Here is a 15,745-nt window from a genome sequence, read left to right on the forward strand (position 1 = left end):
TATAGTTAATTGCCTTATTTGAATTATGTGATCTAGAATATTCTTGACAAAGTTTGGAATAGTTTCAAATTAATCCCTTTAGGTTTTATAGTTTAAATTTAAACCCTAAAGTTTTGTTGTTTTGAAATTTAAATAGTTAAAACCCTAATGTTTTGAAAAAGGTTTCAAAACTTGCCCTCAAGTTTTGGAATTTAAAATTTTGGATTAATAGTTTAATTTGATGTATATTTAAATTCTAAACCCTAATGTTTTGAAATGTTTCAAAACTTGCCCTCAAGTTTTGGAATTTAAAAGTTGATTAAAAGTTTAATTAGGAATGTTAAATTCTAAAACCCTAGTAATGTTTTGAAAAGTTCAAATCACTCCCTTATGGTTTTATTAATTAATCAAGGTGTATAATTAAAAGAGGTTTAATAAATCCATAAAAGTTTAGGTTAACAATTTAATTGAATTAAAAGTATAATTGTTAAATTAAACCACCTAGTATTTTAAAAGTGTAAAATACACCCTATACTATATATATAACATTAAAAGTCTAACATTATATATATGTATGAGTAAAAGTCAATCTTACCGTTAGTAGGCCTCATTCACGAAGCTGGTCTATAAGGGGTGTTTAAGGAAATTGCCTATAAAATGGCGATTGAATGGGTATCCACTCTTACCCACCGCACTCTTGACTAGTGGAGGGTCGTTAGCCGAACGGGTAGGATAGGACGAAACCTTCCATTATAAGTATAATGAATTACTAAAGTAACTAAATGTTTTTCAAATTCCCAATCTTAGTTACTTAGGCAAAGTGAATTGATGCAATTCAATGAAATTACACTTTGTGCCCTTGTGAAGACGTTAGTGGAGCGTGTGTGGTTTACCGGCACACTAAATGGTTCTAAGCAAAGGTTGCAAAGGGTGACTAAATGTTTGTTATAGTTCGGTGGAGCGTGTGTGGTTTACCGGCACATCGAATAGGTGACTGTAACATGTGAGGGCACCATGTAAGTTTGCATGGTTATTCACACCCGCTTTGTGATCCTCGGCATCCCAGTCACAAACTAGAGGGGCATATCGAGATTTAAACATGCCATTGAAAGTTCAATGAATCTCAAAGGATCTAGGAGTTTTCATAGATTTAAAACTTAAATTCTTTTTCATTTTTCGTGGTGGAAATTAGTGAATCGTCATTCACTTACCTTCAAATATTCTGCAATTAGGGTTACGGCATCCCTCTCCCGAGTTGTAGAATATTGTGTTGGGTCCTAACCTTAGTATATCATTTGGGTGATTTACTAAGGACTCAATCAATCAACTAACTTGAATTCGTTTTCTCCTGTTTTATAGATGTCAAAGTTTGACAACTATGGTCTTCTCAAATCCCGTGGAACAAGCATTCCACATGAAAATGATATTCCACGATTCGATCGAGGAACAAGATATCATACTTCACTTCCTCCTCCTCCTCAAGTTATTCTCCCTAACCCACAAGTTCAAAGGCTTGAAAAGTTCAAGATCACTCAAGCCCTTTTGGCAAGTAAACATAAAGAAGGAAAGTCGGTGTGTGCACACGTCCTAGGGATGAAGTCACACATTGATAGGTTAAGAATGTTGGGATCCGTTGTCTGTGAGGAAATGACTGTTGATTGGGTTCTTCAGTCACTTCCTAACTCATATAGTGAGTTCGTAAGAGAGTACTATATGATGAACTGCGACGTGACCCTTATAGATCTCACCTATATGCTTATTGCTGCTGAATCAACAATGGTTTGGCGCAATAGAAAAGCAAAGTTGATTGGTGAATCTGCCTTCAAGACCTCTATGGATATAGACAATGGCAACGAAAGACATGCTATGATCGAAAAGTTTGATCATAAGAGAAAGGCAATGTCTGAAGTAGTTCCATGTCATGTTCCAAAAGAGTCAATTTGCTTTTATTGCCAAGAGAAAGGGCATTGGAGATGAAGCTGCCCCATTTACCTAAGAGATTTAAGAGATGGGAGAGTCGAAACGTATGACTCTAATATAGGTAAAATCCATTAACTAACTCTTTTAAGCTTCTATTCTAGATTCTTAATACATAATGTGATAAGATTACAATTGATGTTTTGTAGGATCGAAGAAAAGAAAGAAAGCTTAAGGGAAGAAGTGAGCAGAATCTAACCGTGCAGGAATGGATTTCGATCACATTTCTCGAAGATTAGATTCTTGAGCTACTACTTAGAGTTAGAATTAGATTGCTAAGAAAGATGTATTAGCATATTTTTTCAATGAATTGCATTGTAAGGACAAAATTTTTCCGCAATAACATAAATTTTGATTTTATATTATTTATTTATCCTTGCAATGGCGTGTATGAAAAATTGATGTTAAAATGTTTCTATTATTAACAATAATGGATTTGGTTCTTATTATGTTATTTATGGAAAGTCGAGAATTTACCAAATAGGGAGAGTTTCTCATCGCCCAAGTTTCAATTGGACAGAAACTTGGAATCATGCAACTTGGTTGCACGATGAATGAGAAATTTCATATTTGGACTAATTCATTGACAAAATGTCAAGTGAAGGACTAGGAGATCGAGTACACAAAGTTGTGTGTTGATCAAGTCCACCATAAGAGTAACAAAGATATTTGTCATGATTTACTAAAGGTTTAGTAAATGTGATTATACTTACAAGATTAAGTGTAATTCTGAATTGATTAAAGGGTTTAGATCAATAGCAGAATGAATAAGAAGAATCAAGTAGGCAGAAAGATAAAAGTTTCTCCATTCTAAAAAGAAGGGAGAATACCTTTTATGCTTTATGATAGGTCTTAATGATTAAGAACCATATCTCAATTGATCCTCTAAGTGAGTCTTAGTACAATTGTATGTTTAAGAAGAGGAATCAAGGATTGAAGAAATAGTTAAATCAAGAAGTCTATCATACTTCGTTCCAATAACAAGTCTTAAAGTTAAGATTGTGACAATGAGTGAAAAGTATTAAAGGTTTATAACATTCATCAAATGTGGAAAGTTGTGATGTCTTGAATGAGACAAAGACCAACTAGGACCAATTTATGAAGTGTTTTGATAAAAACTACACTAACTCTTAAATATTTGGTTGTCAAGAAATGTTTTGACAAGAGAATCTTATATGTCAAGGAGTCAGTGGGAGTCTTAATGGTCTTGAAAGGTTTCAAGAACAAATCAAATAAACCTTATCGATCATCACTAGCACACGAGTTGAGGTTTACAACCTATCATGATGACATTATTTTGTTTCTGTGCCAATCCAATCGAGTTAATTATGCATGTGAGTTCTATGAGTTCTCATTTTGAACGCATAAAAAGGCAAAGCACCTTAATCAATGAAAGGTACATTGATAAGAAAAGGTGAGCTGCTTAACTACTTGGAAGGCATGGTGGGCAGCTGTGCTACCATAAGGCAAGAAATAAAGATTAAGAAAGTTCAGTCCATATGAGATTGAATTTGTCATGAACTTTGGTTTTAACAAATTCACACGGATAGGAACAAATACACCATTTTAAATCTAAGTGTCATAAGATTTCCTCCTTCATAAAAATGATTGTGAGGAAATGCTTTCACTAAGAAAGATTTTAAGAAGATAGTGATTGTAAAATTGCATTCTTGAATTCAATTATGGTTACGGTATCCCTTTCCATGATTTAATTGTGAGGTTTGGCAATTAGTCTTAATTGTTTAGACACACATGTTAACTATCTAAGGCAAAGGTGTATAAGTTCAAGAAGCCTTGATAAAAGATTATCAAAGCACTAAGTATTAGAAACATGGACTTAAGAAATTCAATAGGTATTGTCTTTCTGGAAGTTAAGATGTTTATGAATACATGTCGAAACTAGTGGGAGCATAAGTGTTATGTTTTATAATAATCATCATGATAGTGGGAGCATAAATGTTATGATTGTATGATTATTAAGGCGCGTATTGCAAGTTGGCAATATTAATTATAGAAAACAAGAGTTATACCTTGAAAAGTCGTAAGGGTTGTAAAGTTGTTTTGCTATAATTAAGGCAGAGAATATTATGCTTCATTTCAAATCTAAAGGATTAGGTTGAGAAATGTTAATAAATTTAGTCAAGGGTACATAGTGTGTTCTTAAAATTTCGATTATGATTACGGCATTCCTCTTCACAATTCGAATTTTGAGAACATAGCTAATAAAACATTATGTGTCGTGTCCCATACGCTTCGGGTATAGGATCGATTGCAAATGCTTTAATATTTGACCATTCTAAAATTTTCCAAATGTCTAGCGCATTTAGAGGGAAAAAAGGACTAGAATCGGTTTTGACTAAAATAATTAAACAACTATCAAAGGACAATCCAAAGTTCGACGAGGATTGGTCGTTTGTGAGTAGTTGGAAGTGTAGTATTAGAAAATATGGAAATGTTTCCATACTGGATGGACCATATCGACATTATTATGAATAAACAAGGTTCTATTAAGAATAAGTTGTCATATGGAAAATATGGAAATGTATCCATATTGGGAATTGAATATCGAAAATCTATGTCTAGATTAGAAACTTTTATGCAAAAGGGATGTTCAAAGGAATGTACTTTGAGTGAGAGACATCATATCTAAGGAATTGTCTTGTAACAATCTCCGTTAGAGGACTTTGTAATATCATTGGCAATAGTCTTTGTGACCTTGGTGCAGTGACATTATGAAAGGATTATTGCATAAAATGTTAGAATCTAGCATATTCTATAAGTAGCAAGAATTTGATATTCTCACACTTATGAAAAAAGGGCTTGGAGTTGTGAAATGAGAATGATTGGAAATGTGTTCAATTTGATCTATTTCATAAAGTAAGAACCATAGGTAAACATTGTGTGCATACTAAGAGCATGGGACAAGTGTAATAATTCAAGTAAGAAGTTGATTACCCGAAACGATAAATAATGAGTAATCGATATGGTGATAAATAAAAGGTGTTTTATTTATACTCAAAAGTTTGAGGCCGTATGGGATTAGTATTATTCTTGTGTTTCACTTTGCATGTTTTGACTTCCAGAATAATTGAGTTTATTAAGAATAATCGAATTATTCGAACGGGCCACAGTCGTTCATATGTTGGAAGTAGATATGAATGAAGACTGTCGTGGATTGGTGTGTGGATTGTCTGAAAGAGTATTAGACATAAGCAAATGTTTGCTGCAACGTTCATGAGTGCTTATAAATATGAATTTGAGCATTGGATTAAACCCACGCTCACTTGGATCACTCCATGGATTGTATCACGAGTGATTGGTGAGACGATAACATCTTATATTCTTGAAACCGATATGTGTGAGTTGTATCTTGCAAATCGGTTGCATGTTGATAATATGTAAACGCACCAGTAACTTTGTGTTATAAAACATATTGTTGTGTGTGATTCGATGAGTAAGTGCAAGCAAGCATTGTATCAAAGTTTATCCGTTCTTTTTATCCAAGGTAGGATGAAAGCGATATCTTTGGGCCCCTCGATGATTTTGTGATGACAAACGTAAATGCTCGGCCGGGCTAGGGCTAATTTGATTTGTTCAATTAGTCAGTCGTCATAAATCGGGAATCGAGATATAGTACAAAGAGAATGATTTGAAATCATATCTCATATGATATCTAGAATGGAGGAATATATGATCCCTTATCTAAGGACACGCGTATCTGATATGATCAGAGTTGACAGCGGCTTTGGAAAGCTACGATTGCAGATCAGGATCTGAAGACATACGCATAATAGTTATTAGACTTATCCAAGTGGGAGACTGTTGGATTAGTGTCTAAGTCCATAACTATTTTGGTATGTACTTGACCCGATGGTGCATGGTCCTTTTGGGTTGCCTTCACCAAAGCAACTTGATAGGATGAATTATGGAGAGAAAGGATTAAATATGATTTATTAATATATTATGGGAATAATATATTAAAGGAGAAATCATATTGTTAAATTAATATTAGTCAATAATTAATTGGTAATTAGTTTTGTGACTAAAAGAGATTAATTAAACTTAAGGGAATGGAATTGTAATTTTAAGATAATTGCAATTTGGGCCATGGATTGCCTTTTATTATAAGGTGGACGAATTCTATGGGGGAAGCCCATATGAAATCGTCCAAGGCCTTAAGGAAAGGGCTCCATGGGTTGCTTAGGGCTTAAGCATCCAAATTAGGGTTTCCTTGTTAGATAACCCTAATTGTCTCCTATATAAAGAGATCCCTTATGACCAAAAACGTGGCTAAGACTTGTTCTAGGGTTAGAACACGATTTTGGCAGCCTCCATCCTCTCTCCTCTTCATCCTCTTGCTTATGGTGTTTGTGAGCCATTAGAGGAGTGACACTTGTGACTCTAAGCCTTCCAAAGTCAATTCAAGGAGGAATTGGGATTGTTATTACTACATAACAATCAAGGTAACATCTTAAACCTAATTATATGTTAATATTGATTTCCATATGCTAGAATTAGGGTTTATAGTCTTGGATAACTTGCATGTACAATAGAGAAACCTAGATGCAAGCATTAGGGTTTGTATGAGCACATAGGATGTCTTATGACCAAAACCCATCACTTTGTTCTCAAGATATCGTGTGGACAATCACATGGAACATAGTCATACTTATTGTCCAATAGTTTATTTCTCGATCTCTGATACGTATGACATAGAACTTAATTGAACACATCAGACCGAGCCCGACAAATAAGTCAAACCAAATCATCAAGGGGCCCAAGATATCGCTTTTACCCTAGTAGGATAAAAGGAACAGATAAACTTCGACTTATATGCTTTTACTATTTGCTCATCAAATCATACACAACAATGCATTTTATAGCATCAATTTACCTATGCGTTTACGCATCATCAATGCATAACCAACTTGCAAACAATAAACCATATATCTAGGTTTAAAGACTATATGATATTATTGTCTCATAATCACTCGTGATTAATTCCATGAAGTGATTCAAGTGAGCGCGGGTTTAATCCAATACTCAAATCTTATTTCAAGAGCACTCATGAACGTTGCAGCAAACCTTTGTTATCTCTAAACACTTAGACAGTCTACAAGCCAATTCGTGACAACCTTCTTTCATACCTACTTCCAAAGTATGATCAACTGTGGGTAGTTTAAATAATCTTATTATTTAGGAAGTCAAATCATGCAAAGTAAAACAATAGTAAATAATTAACACAAGACAGTAACTTTACTTATAAATAAAACACATTTATTTAATCATCAAATGTTAATTACAATTTATCTATTACAAGTTTTTAAAAGTTATCTAATCACTAAAACTAATATCGTCCTTCAGTCCAATGCTCCTAGCGTGCTGCAAGTGCTTAACCTTACTCAGTCCCTTCGTAAGGGGATCTGTTGGGTTATCCTCTGACGATACCCTCTTTACTGCGAGGAGTACCTCTTCTACCCGATGTCTAATGAAATGATATTTCCTGTTGATATGCTTGGATCTGCCATGATCCCTCGACTCCTTGGTTAAGGCAACTGCACCTTCGTTATCACAGAAAATCTCCATAGGCTCCTTTATGGCTAGCACAACTCAAGGGTCTCTGATGAAGTTCTTCAACCATATTGCCTCCTTCGACGCTTCACTCGCTGCTATGTATTATGATTCACACGTTGAATCAACTACGGTCTCCTGCTTGAAACTTTTCCAAGTCACTGCTCCTCCATTGAGGGTAAAGACCCAACCTGACTGAGAGCGGAAGTTGTCTCAGTCGGTCTGAAAACTGGCGTCACTATACCCTCGCACCTTTAAGTCATCACTCCCACCAAGGATAAGAAACCATTCCTTAGTCCTCCGAAGATACTTAAGAATATTCTTGATTGCGGTCCAATATGCTATACCAGGGCCCCCTTGATATCTGCTGATCATGCTCAAAGCGAAGGCCACATGGCTTTTGAGCATTACATCAATCCTATGTTGCACATGCAAACCCTAAATCTTGGATCTAGGTTTCTCTAATTGTACATGCAAATCATCCAAAGCTTGTAAACCCTAATTCTAGCATAGAAAAATCGAAAAATCATAACTAAACTAGGGTTAAGAAATTATCTTTCCATTGTAGCTTGAAGATCTTGAGCTTTGAGAACCTAGCACATCAAATGTGATGCCTCTAATGAATCACAAACACCAAAGCAAGTTGGATAATCTTGGAGAGAGGCTCAAAATCGGCTCAATGATCTCTAGGGTTCTAGTGGTAACCGATTTGTGAAGCCATGTGGTCCTTTATATAGTTGAGCTGGTTTGAACTATTGATTTACGTAATTGGAAGTAACCAATTAGGTTTAAGTCAAAACCCTAATTTGATTGCTTAGGCCTTAAGCAGTCCACATGAACCTTCTAGAAACAAGGCCTTGGACGAAATCAATGTGGGCTTTCCCCTTGATCTGGTCCACCCCATTTCTAAGGGATCCACAGCCCAAAATCCAATTATCTTATAATTTCAATTATAATCCCTATGTTCAATTAATATCTTTTGATCACAAAATTAATTCTCAATTAATTATTGACCATTATTAATTAACCAAGTTGCTCTGATGAAGGCAACCCAAAAGGACCATGCTACAATCGGGTCAAGTACATGCCAAATATAGTTATGGGCTTAGACACCTAATCCAACAAGTTCCTTCACTGTACTCTTGGGTCTAAGGCACCAATGTTGGCCTACTGGATTATGTTTGTAGGATGATAATTGCTTTTGTGACACTTGTTATGCATGTATGTGCACCTTGCTTTGTGACTCTTTTCGATATGATTGTATGCTTAGCTGTAGGGGTGAAATAGACTCGATACCGGTTGAAAGAGACCGAAGGGGGTGAAATAGACTTGATACCGATTGAAAGAGACCAAAATGGTGAAATAGACCCGGTATCGGTTAAAAGAGACCGAAGGGGGTGATATAGACCAGATATTGGTTGAAAAAGACCGAATAGGGTGAAATAGTGTTGGGTTTTATGTACTCTAACATCCATATGGTGCACATACAACCCTAATGCTTTGGATCTAACTTTTTTCTAATTATACATGCAATATTCATTTTCCAAAGCATGAAGCTAAACTAGCATGCAAATGTGATATTTGAATCATAAAAACTAGTTAGAAGATTACCTTGTGTAGTAGCTTGTAGAATCTTGGTCTTAAGAGAGCTTAGCACCTCAAGTGTGATGCCTCAAACAAGTCACAAACACCAATAAACAACTAGATGAATATGAGACTCTAAAATCGGCTAGCTCTTCTTAAAATGCAAGGGTCATCGATTTTAGGGTTTAGGGTATACATTTATAGTGTAGAATTCCAAGAGTCATATGTTTAACCCTAATTCTTACACTTAATATTATGATCCAATAATTGATTTGGACTAACACTTTAAGGACTAACTCATAAGCTTAGTCCATCACAAATCATTCATGGACCATTAGCCTAAACCATATGTATCATTGATTTACATAATCAGTCCCCATTAATTTAATTAGTCTCTTTTTGATCACTAAATTAATTATTGATAAATACTAATTAAATAATATTATTTATCAATTAACATATTAATCTTATAATATATTAATAAATAAAAAATAACCTCTCTCTCAAATATCCATCTATCAAATTGTTTTGGTGAAGGCAACTCGAAATGGACTATGCTACTATCGGGTCAAGTACATACTAATTATAGTTATGTGCTTAGACACCTAATCCAACAGTCTCCCACTTGGATAAGTCTAATAACTATAATTGCCAATGCAACTTCAAAATCCGATTAGCAATCGTAGCTCTCTAAAAGTCGTTGTCGAACTCTGATGTGTCCATTAAATAAGGGATCATATAATCCTCTGTTCTTCAGAGATATTGTGTGGACAAAGACATGGAATAAATTCATACTCATTGTCCAACAGTTTTTTCCCGATTTCTGATTTGTTTGACATAGAACTTAATTAAACACATCAATTGAGTCCTGACCGAGCCCGACACATAAGTCAAAACAAAATCATTGAGGGGCCCAAGATATCGCTTTTAATACTCTTAGGATAAAAGGAACATATACACTTTGACTTATATGTTTGTACTAACTACTCGTTAAATCATACACAACATCACGTTTTATAACATCAAGTTACTAATGTGTTTTCATACTATCAATGCACAACCAACTTGTATTCAATAACTCACATATCTTGGTTTGAAGACTATACGATATTATCATCTAATAATCACTTGTGATAAATTCCATGAAGTGATTCATGTGAGTGTGGGTTTAGTCCAATACTCAAATTTTCTTCAAGAGCACTCATGAATGTTTGTTGCAAACTTTTGCAATGTCTAACTCCTTAGACAATCTTACAAAAACCCATTTATGACAGTCTACTTTCATAACCTACTTCCAAACTATGATCGACTGTGGATAGTTTGAATAATATTATTATTCTGGAAGTCAAACATGCAAAATGAAACAATAGTAAACAATTGACACAAGATAATAACTTTACTTATAAATAAAACACTCATTTTATTCAACCATCAAATTTCAATTACATTTTAGCTATTTCAAGTTTCTAAATATCTATCTAATCACTAAAACTAATATCGTCCTTCAGCCCTGATGCTCCTAGCATGTTGCAAATGCTTAACCCTACTCAGTCCCTTCGTAAGGGGATCTGTTGGGTTCTCTTCTGAAGATACCCCCTTCATTACGAATAATCCTTCTTCTATTTGATGTCGTATGAAGTGATATTTTATGTCAATGTGTCTGGATCTGCCATGATCCCTTGGTTCCTTGGCTAAGGCGACCACACCCTCGTTGTCACAAAAAATATCCATAGGCTCCTTTATAGCTGGTACAACTCTAAGGTCTCCGATGAAGCTCTTTAGCCATATCGCTTCCTTCGACGCTTCACTTGTTGCTATATACTCTGATTCTCACGTTGAATCAGCAACAGTCTCTTGTTTGGAACTTTTCCAAGTTAGTGCTCCTCCATTTAAGGTAAATATCCAGCCCGACTGAGAGCATAAATTATCTCTGCCGATCTGAAAGTTGGCATCAATGTACCCTATCACTCTCAAGTCATTGCTCTCACCGAGGGTAAGGACCCAGTCCTTTGTCCTTCGAAGGTACTTAAGAATGTTCTTTATCGCAATCCAGTGAGCTTTACTAGGATTCCCTTGATATCTACTAACCATGCTCAAACAAAGGCTACATCAGGGTGAGTACATGTCATTACATACATGATCGAGCCAACTACAGAACCCCTCTCCTGGTTAATATAACTATTTTACGATTGCAATATCTTTAAAATCCTGGTTCACTTTTACTTGTAGATTAACCAATTTGTAATTGCATTTTAGGAGTTAGTTTAGGAATGTACCACATGTTTACTAGCTAAAGTTTAGATGCAATAGATGAAAGATGTCATAGTTTATAGTCAAGATACCACAACAAAAGTTACTTTATAAGGTGTTAGTTTAAAAAGAAAAAAGAAAAGAAAAATGTTAACCGAACAAAAGGCTTCTACTAAAACCAAGATTCTAAAAAGCTCATCATGGTTTCAAGACTTGTACTTGACACCACACTTAAACAAAATGTTGACATAAGTTATATATGTATATGAAAATTAATAATAGTAGAATATATATATATATATATATATATATATATATATATATATATATATATATATATATATATATATATATATATATATATATATATATATATATACACACACACACACAAAGTTGTCACTTTAAGTCACACCATACAAATGACGTTGCTCGTCACAGTTCGTTAAAACTTGAGATATGACATTACCGCAAAGTTATGCCTAACCTTATTTAAAACCTTGACTAAAACCAATCACATCAACTGGTTGTGAATATAAAAACTAAGAGGGTTAGAATGTAAAACCGTTAAAGTAGAAGGTCCGTATAAGTCAGAATAAAAGCGTGGGGGCTCTTTTCTACCAAGAACGTATGTATATCCCAATTTCCTTTTTGAACTTGCTCCCCCCTTTCTAAAACCCTAACCCTCTTGCCCTCTTGGCGCTCATCGCTTCCCGAAATCTGCCATACCTTAACCTTCAGATCGACGACAATGTCGATGTCGAAGGGTTCGAAGATGCTGCAATTCATAAATTACCGTATGCGGGTCACAATCCAAGACGGCCGTCAGCTAGTTGGTAAGTTCATGGCCTTCGACCGCCACATGAATCTCGTCATTGGAGATTGTGAGGAGTTCCGTAAGCTCCCCCCTGCAAAAGGTGCTAAAAAGAATGAAGAACGCGAGGACAGGCGGACTCTTGGTCTCGTTCTTTTAAGGGGCGAAGAGGTGATTTCCATGACTGTTGAAGGCCCTCCGCCACCTGATGAGAACCGTGCCAAGGCTGTTGGAGCGGCTGCGTTGGCCGGTCCCGGTCTTGGTCGTGCTGCTGGCCGTGGAATCCCAACTGCGCCTTTGATTCAAGCTCAACCGGGTTTAGCTGGACCGGTTAGGGGAATTGGTGGACCGGCTCCAGGCATGATGCAGCCGCAGATTTCTCGACCTCCTGTTCCGAATATGTCTGCTCCGCCGATGAACTACCCACAGGCTCCTGTGATTCGACCTGGACAGATGCCGTACCCCGGACAGGGTCCTCCGCCTCAGATGCCACGCGGACCACCTCCACAGATGCCGCCTCAGTTTGCTCAACGGCCTCCTGGTCAATATCAGGTGCCTCCCCCCGGTCAATATGGGCAGAGGCCTATGGCTCCCCCTCCCCAGATGATGAGGGGTCCACCACCACCTGGGGGCGCTCCACGTCCCGGTATGCCTGGTCCGCCTCCACCTGCTCGGCCTGGTATGCCTCCTCCTGGTGGGCAGATTCCTGTATTTGGGCCTCCTCGTCCTGGTATGCCTCCTCCGCCAAACTCTCAGCAGCAACATCAGCAGCAATGATTGGTACGTGTCTTCTTATTGGGCATCCACCTTTCTTGGACTCGCTAGAATGTCTCTCCTTGGATGATAGTACAATTGTTGTTCTACAGAAGGCTTTAGTTTATTTCTTAACTATCAATTTGAATCCGGATTCAGTTTAAGTAAAATTAGACATGTTGTTGGTTACACTAGGCTGCTTCTGCGTTGTCCAAAATCTTGCAGGATTTACTGTTATTTTTGATGATTAATGGTATTAATCTTGAGTAGGATGAACTGTAATGAGTGTATCATGGTACTCATCTTGCATAGGACAATAGCTGATCTTATGCACTCTTTAATGTAGCAGCCACTTAGTAAGCTAAGTTATGGCGATATATGAGCTTAAAGAGAATGTTATTATATAATTTAAACTTGAACATCTGAATTTAGTAACTATTCAACCTTAACAAGTGAACCTTACTCATATAGCAACTTACTGAACTGAGAGTCATACCCAGTAATCTATTTATGTTTGGGAGTAGAACTTATGGCTAATAAACGATACAATTATCTTCTGTGACAGGCAAATCTGTGGAAGATGTTTTTTACTGGGAATTCAATGCTTATAAGCTGCAGAAAACATGTTCAGGTTGAATATTTCCAAATAGGGTTTGTATTGGTGTTTAAACGTTACATTCTTGTTGGACTTGATTTTGTTTTATGTTGGATTTGGCAAATGGCAATTAGCACATATCATAAAGTCATGACCATTAAAAAAATTATCATTTTGCAGAAGTGTGAGTTCAACTGGTGGCGCCCTTGTGTGTGTGTGTGATCTTTATGGCTGGCTAATGGCTATATATATAAGTATATTTTCTGTTCCCCTTCATCTCTCTCATTAGTTGTTATGCAATCACTTCTTTTGAATATTTGGATTAGGTTCTCATCAGAATCAGATGGCTTCCAAGTTCTATGTGACATGGATTCTACTTTTTTGGTATTTCATATGTATATGTCCCGTTGATAAAAACTAGTTTTTTTTTTTTTTTTTTTTTTTTTTTTTTCAATGAAAAGGGTTTGACATTTTTTCCACACATTTCAGGTACACGTCTTGACTACATTTTCAACAATGTTTTTTGTCATTAGTCCTGGAATTTAGTTTTGTGTGCTATTTGGGACCATGTCATTTTTGTTTTGTACCTTGTATTAGTATTGGTATTAGTATTCAGTATTAAATCCTTTAAGGGATGCGATTAAGTATCCCTGCATTAAGGATCAAAAGCTTATGATTTAGAGTTTAAATAGCATCATTTAGTAACAAGTCAAAAATCAAGAAGATATTCACTTATTAAACATTTCACGTGTGCAAATTTTTTCAAACTTTCAATCTCGTATGATTAATAACTTGAGGTGAGTTTTGAAAATTGAACAAAAGATAAATGATGTTGAGCAATCGAATGGACAGTTCTTTAACGATTATGAAAACTTCAAAAATCTACTTGTACTACTCAAAGCAATTTGGATGACTTTGTCGTTTCTACCATTGTTATTGATTCATCGTTGTGCTACTACTTTTGAGATCAGTTATTAAAAAAAAAAAGTCGTTTTGGAGGAACGGCTTCCTTCATCAATAGTACCTACGTTTCATAATTGGTCTCTATTGGTGCTCTTGCAATTTTTGTATTGATTTTAGAATTTCTGCAATGTTTTTGGTCCATATTCGATATAAAACAATCATATTCTTTAGGGAAATCTGCAATAAAGTTATTGCATCTGAAGTTTGATTCTATTAACACAAAAACCATCTTTGATTTATTATCTGAAGTTTGATTCTGTTAACACAAAAACCATCTTTCATTTATTTATTTATTGGTTTATTTTTTATGCAATTTAGTCCAAAAAACTAGCACACTTGCAAGAAACCATTGTTCTTGACAAATATATCAAAGTTTAAGGACTTTTCTGAACATTAGTAATCACAAATGACTTTTTCCTGGGTTAAAGTTTTTGGACTTAATTATATTTTTGACAAAACTGCAAAAATGGTCCCTGTGGTTTTTTATTTTATGTTGTTACGGTTAAAACGTTTGAAAAGTTGCAGATATAGTCATTTTCAATAAATTTTGTTGTGGTTTTGGTCCCTCGTCCGTTAGTTGGTTGTTAACTTCCTTAAAATAACAATTTTACCCCCATGGACCATTTTCGCAGTTTTGTCTTTTACTATACTATAAGGACCATTTTTGCATACATTCTTTTTTATTTTATTGAACTATTATATATTAATAGATATTATTTTTAATATATAATATTATATATTAATAAATATTCTTTTATTGGATTATTAATTTATTTTAGTTGATTTCGTCTATTTTTTTGTTGGAATAATTAATTTTTATTGAATTATTATATATCGATACATATAGTTTTTAATAAATAATATTTATATCATAATAAATATTATATTACTGGATTATTAATTATTTTAGTTAATTTTTGTAATTCCTTTTTTTAATTATTTTTTATTGGATTATTACTTTTAATTTATTATTTTATTCATATACTAAATATTGTTTTATTTGGACTATTAATTTATTTTAGTTAATTCTATTTTTAATTTTTTTTTGTCGAAGTAATTCTTTTTATTGAATTATTATAAATCAGTACATATAATTTTTAGTATATAATATTTATATCATAATAAATATTAGATTATTGGATTATTATTTTCTTGCAGTTAATTTTGTAATTATTTTTAAAACTATTTTTATTGGATTATTACTTTTAATTTATTATTTTCTTCATATACTAAATATTATTTTATTGGATTATTAATTT

General features: G+C 34.7%; 1 protein-coding gene across 7 annotated transcripts; it reads left to right on the plus strand.

Annotated features, from left to right (window-relative positions):
• The first annotated feature begins 12,010 nt into the window (after positions 1-12,010).
• Positions 12,011-14,212, plus strand: LOC111882531 (uncharacterized). Of its 7 annotated transcripts, none has more exons than XR_008230423.1 (5): positions 12,011-12,955; positions 13,494-13,559; positions 13,704-13,777; positions 13,850-13,918; positions 14,013-14,212. XR_008230423.1 is itself a non-coding variant. In XM_052768658.1 (2 exons), exon 1 carries the CDS (start codon positions 12,113-12,115, stop codon positions 12,950-12,952), a length of 840 nt encoding a protein of 279 aa, XP_052624618.1. In that variant the 5' UTR covers positions 12,011-12,112; the 3' UTR covers positions 12,953-12,955; positions 13,494-13,670. The 7 variants fall into 7 exon arrangements, 1 of the variants encoding a protein (XP_052624618.1); XR_008230421.1 differs by having other exon boundaries at positions 13,850-13,907; XR_008230420.1 differs by having other exon boundaries at positions 13,704-13,918.
• Positions 14,213-15,745: the final 1,533 nt, after the last annotated feature.

The sequence above is a fragment of the Lactuca sativa genome, chromosome 2 (assembly GCF_002870075.4).
Source record: "Lactuca sativa cultivar Salinas chromosome 2, Lsat_Salinas_v11, whole genome shotgun sequence".
NCBI classification, from domain to species: domain Eukaryota; kingdom Viridiplantae; phylum Streptophyta; class Magnoliopsida; order Asterales; family Asteraceae; genus Lactuca; species Lactuca sativa.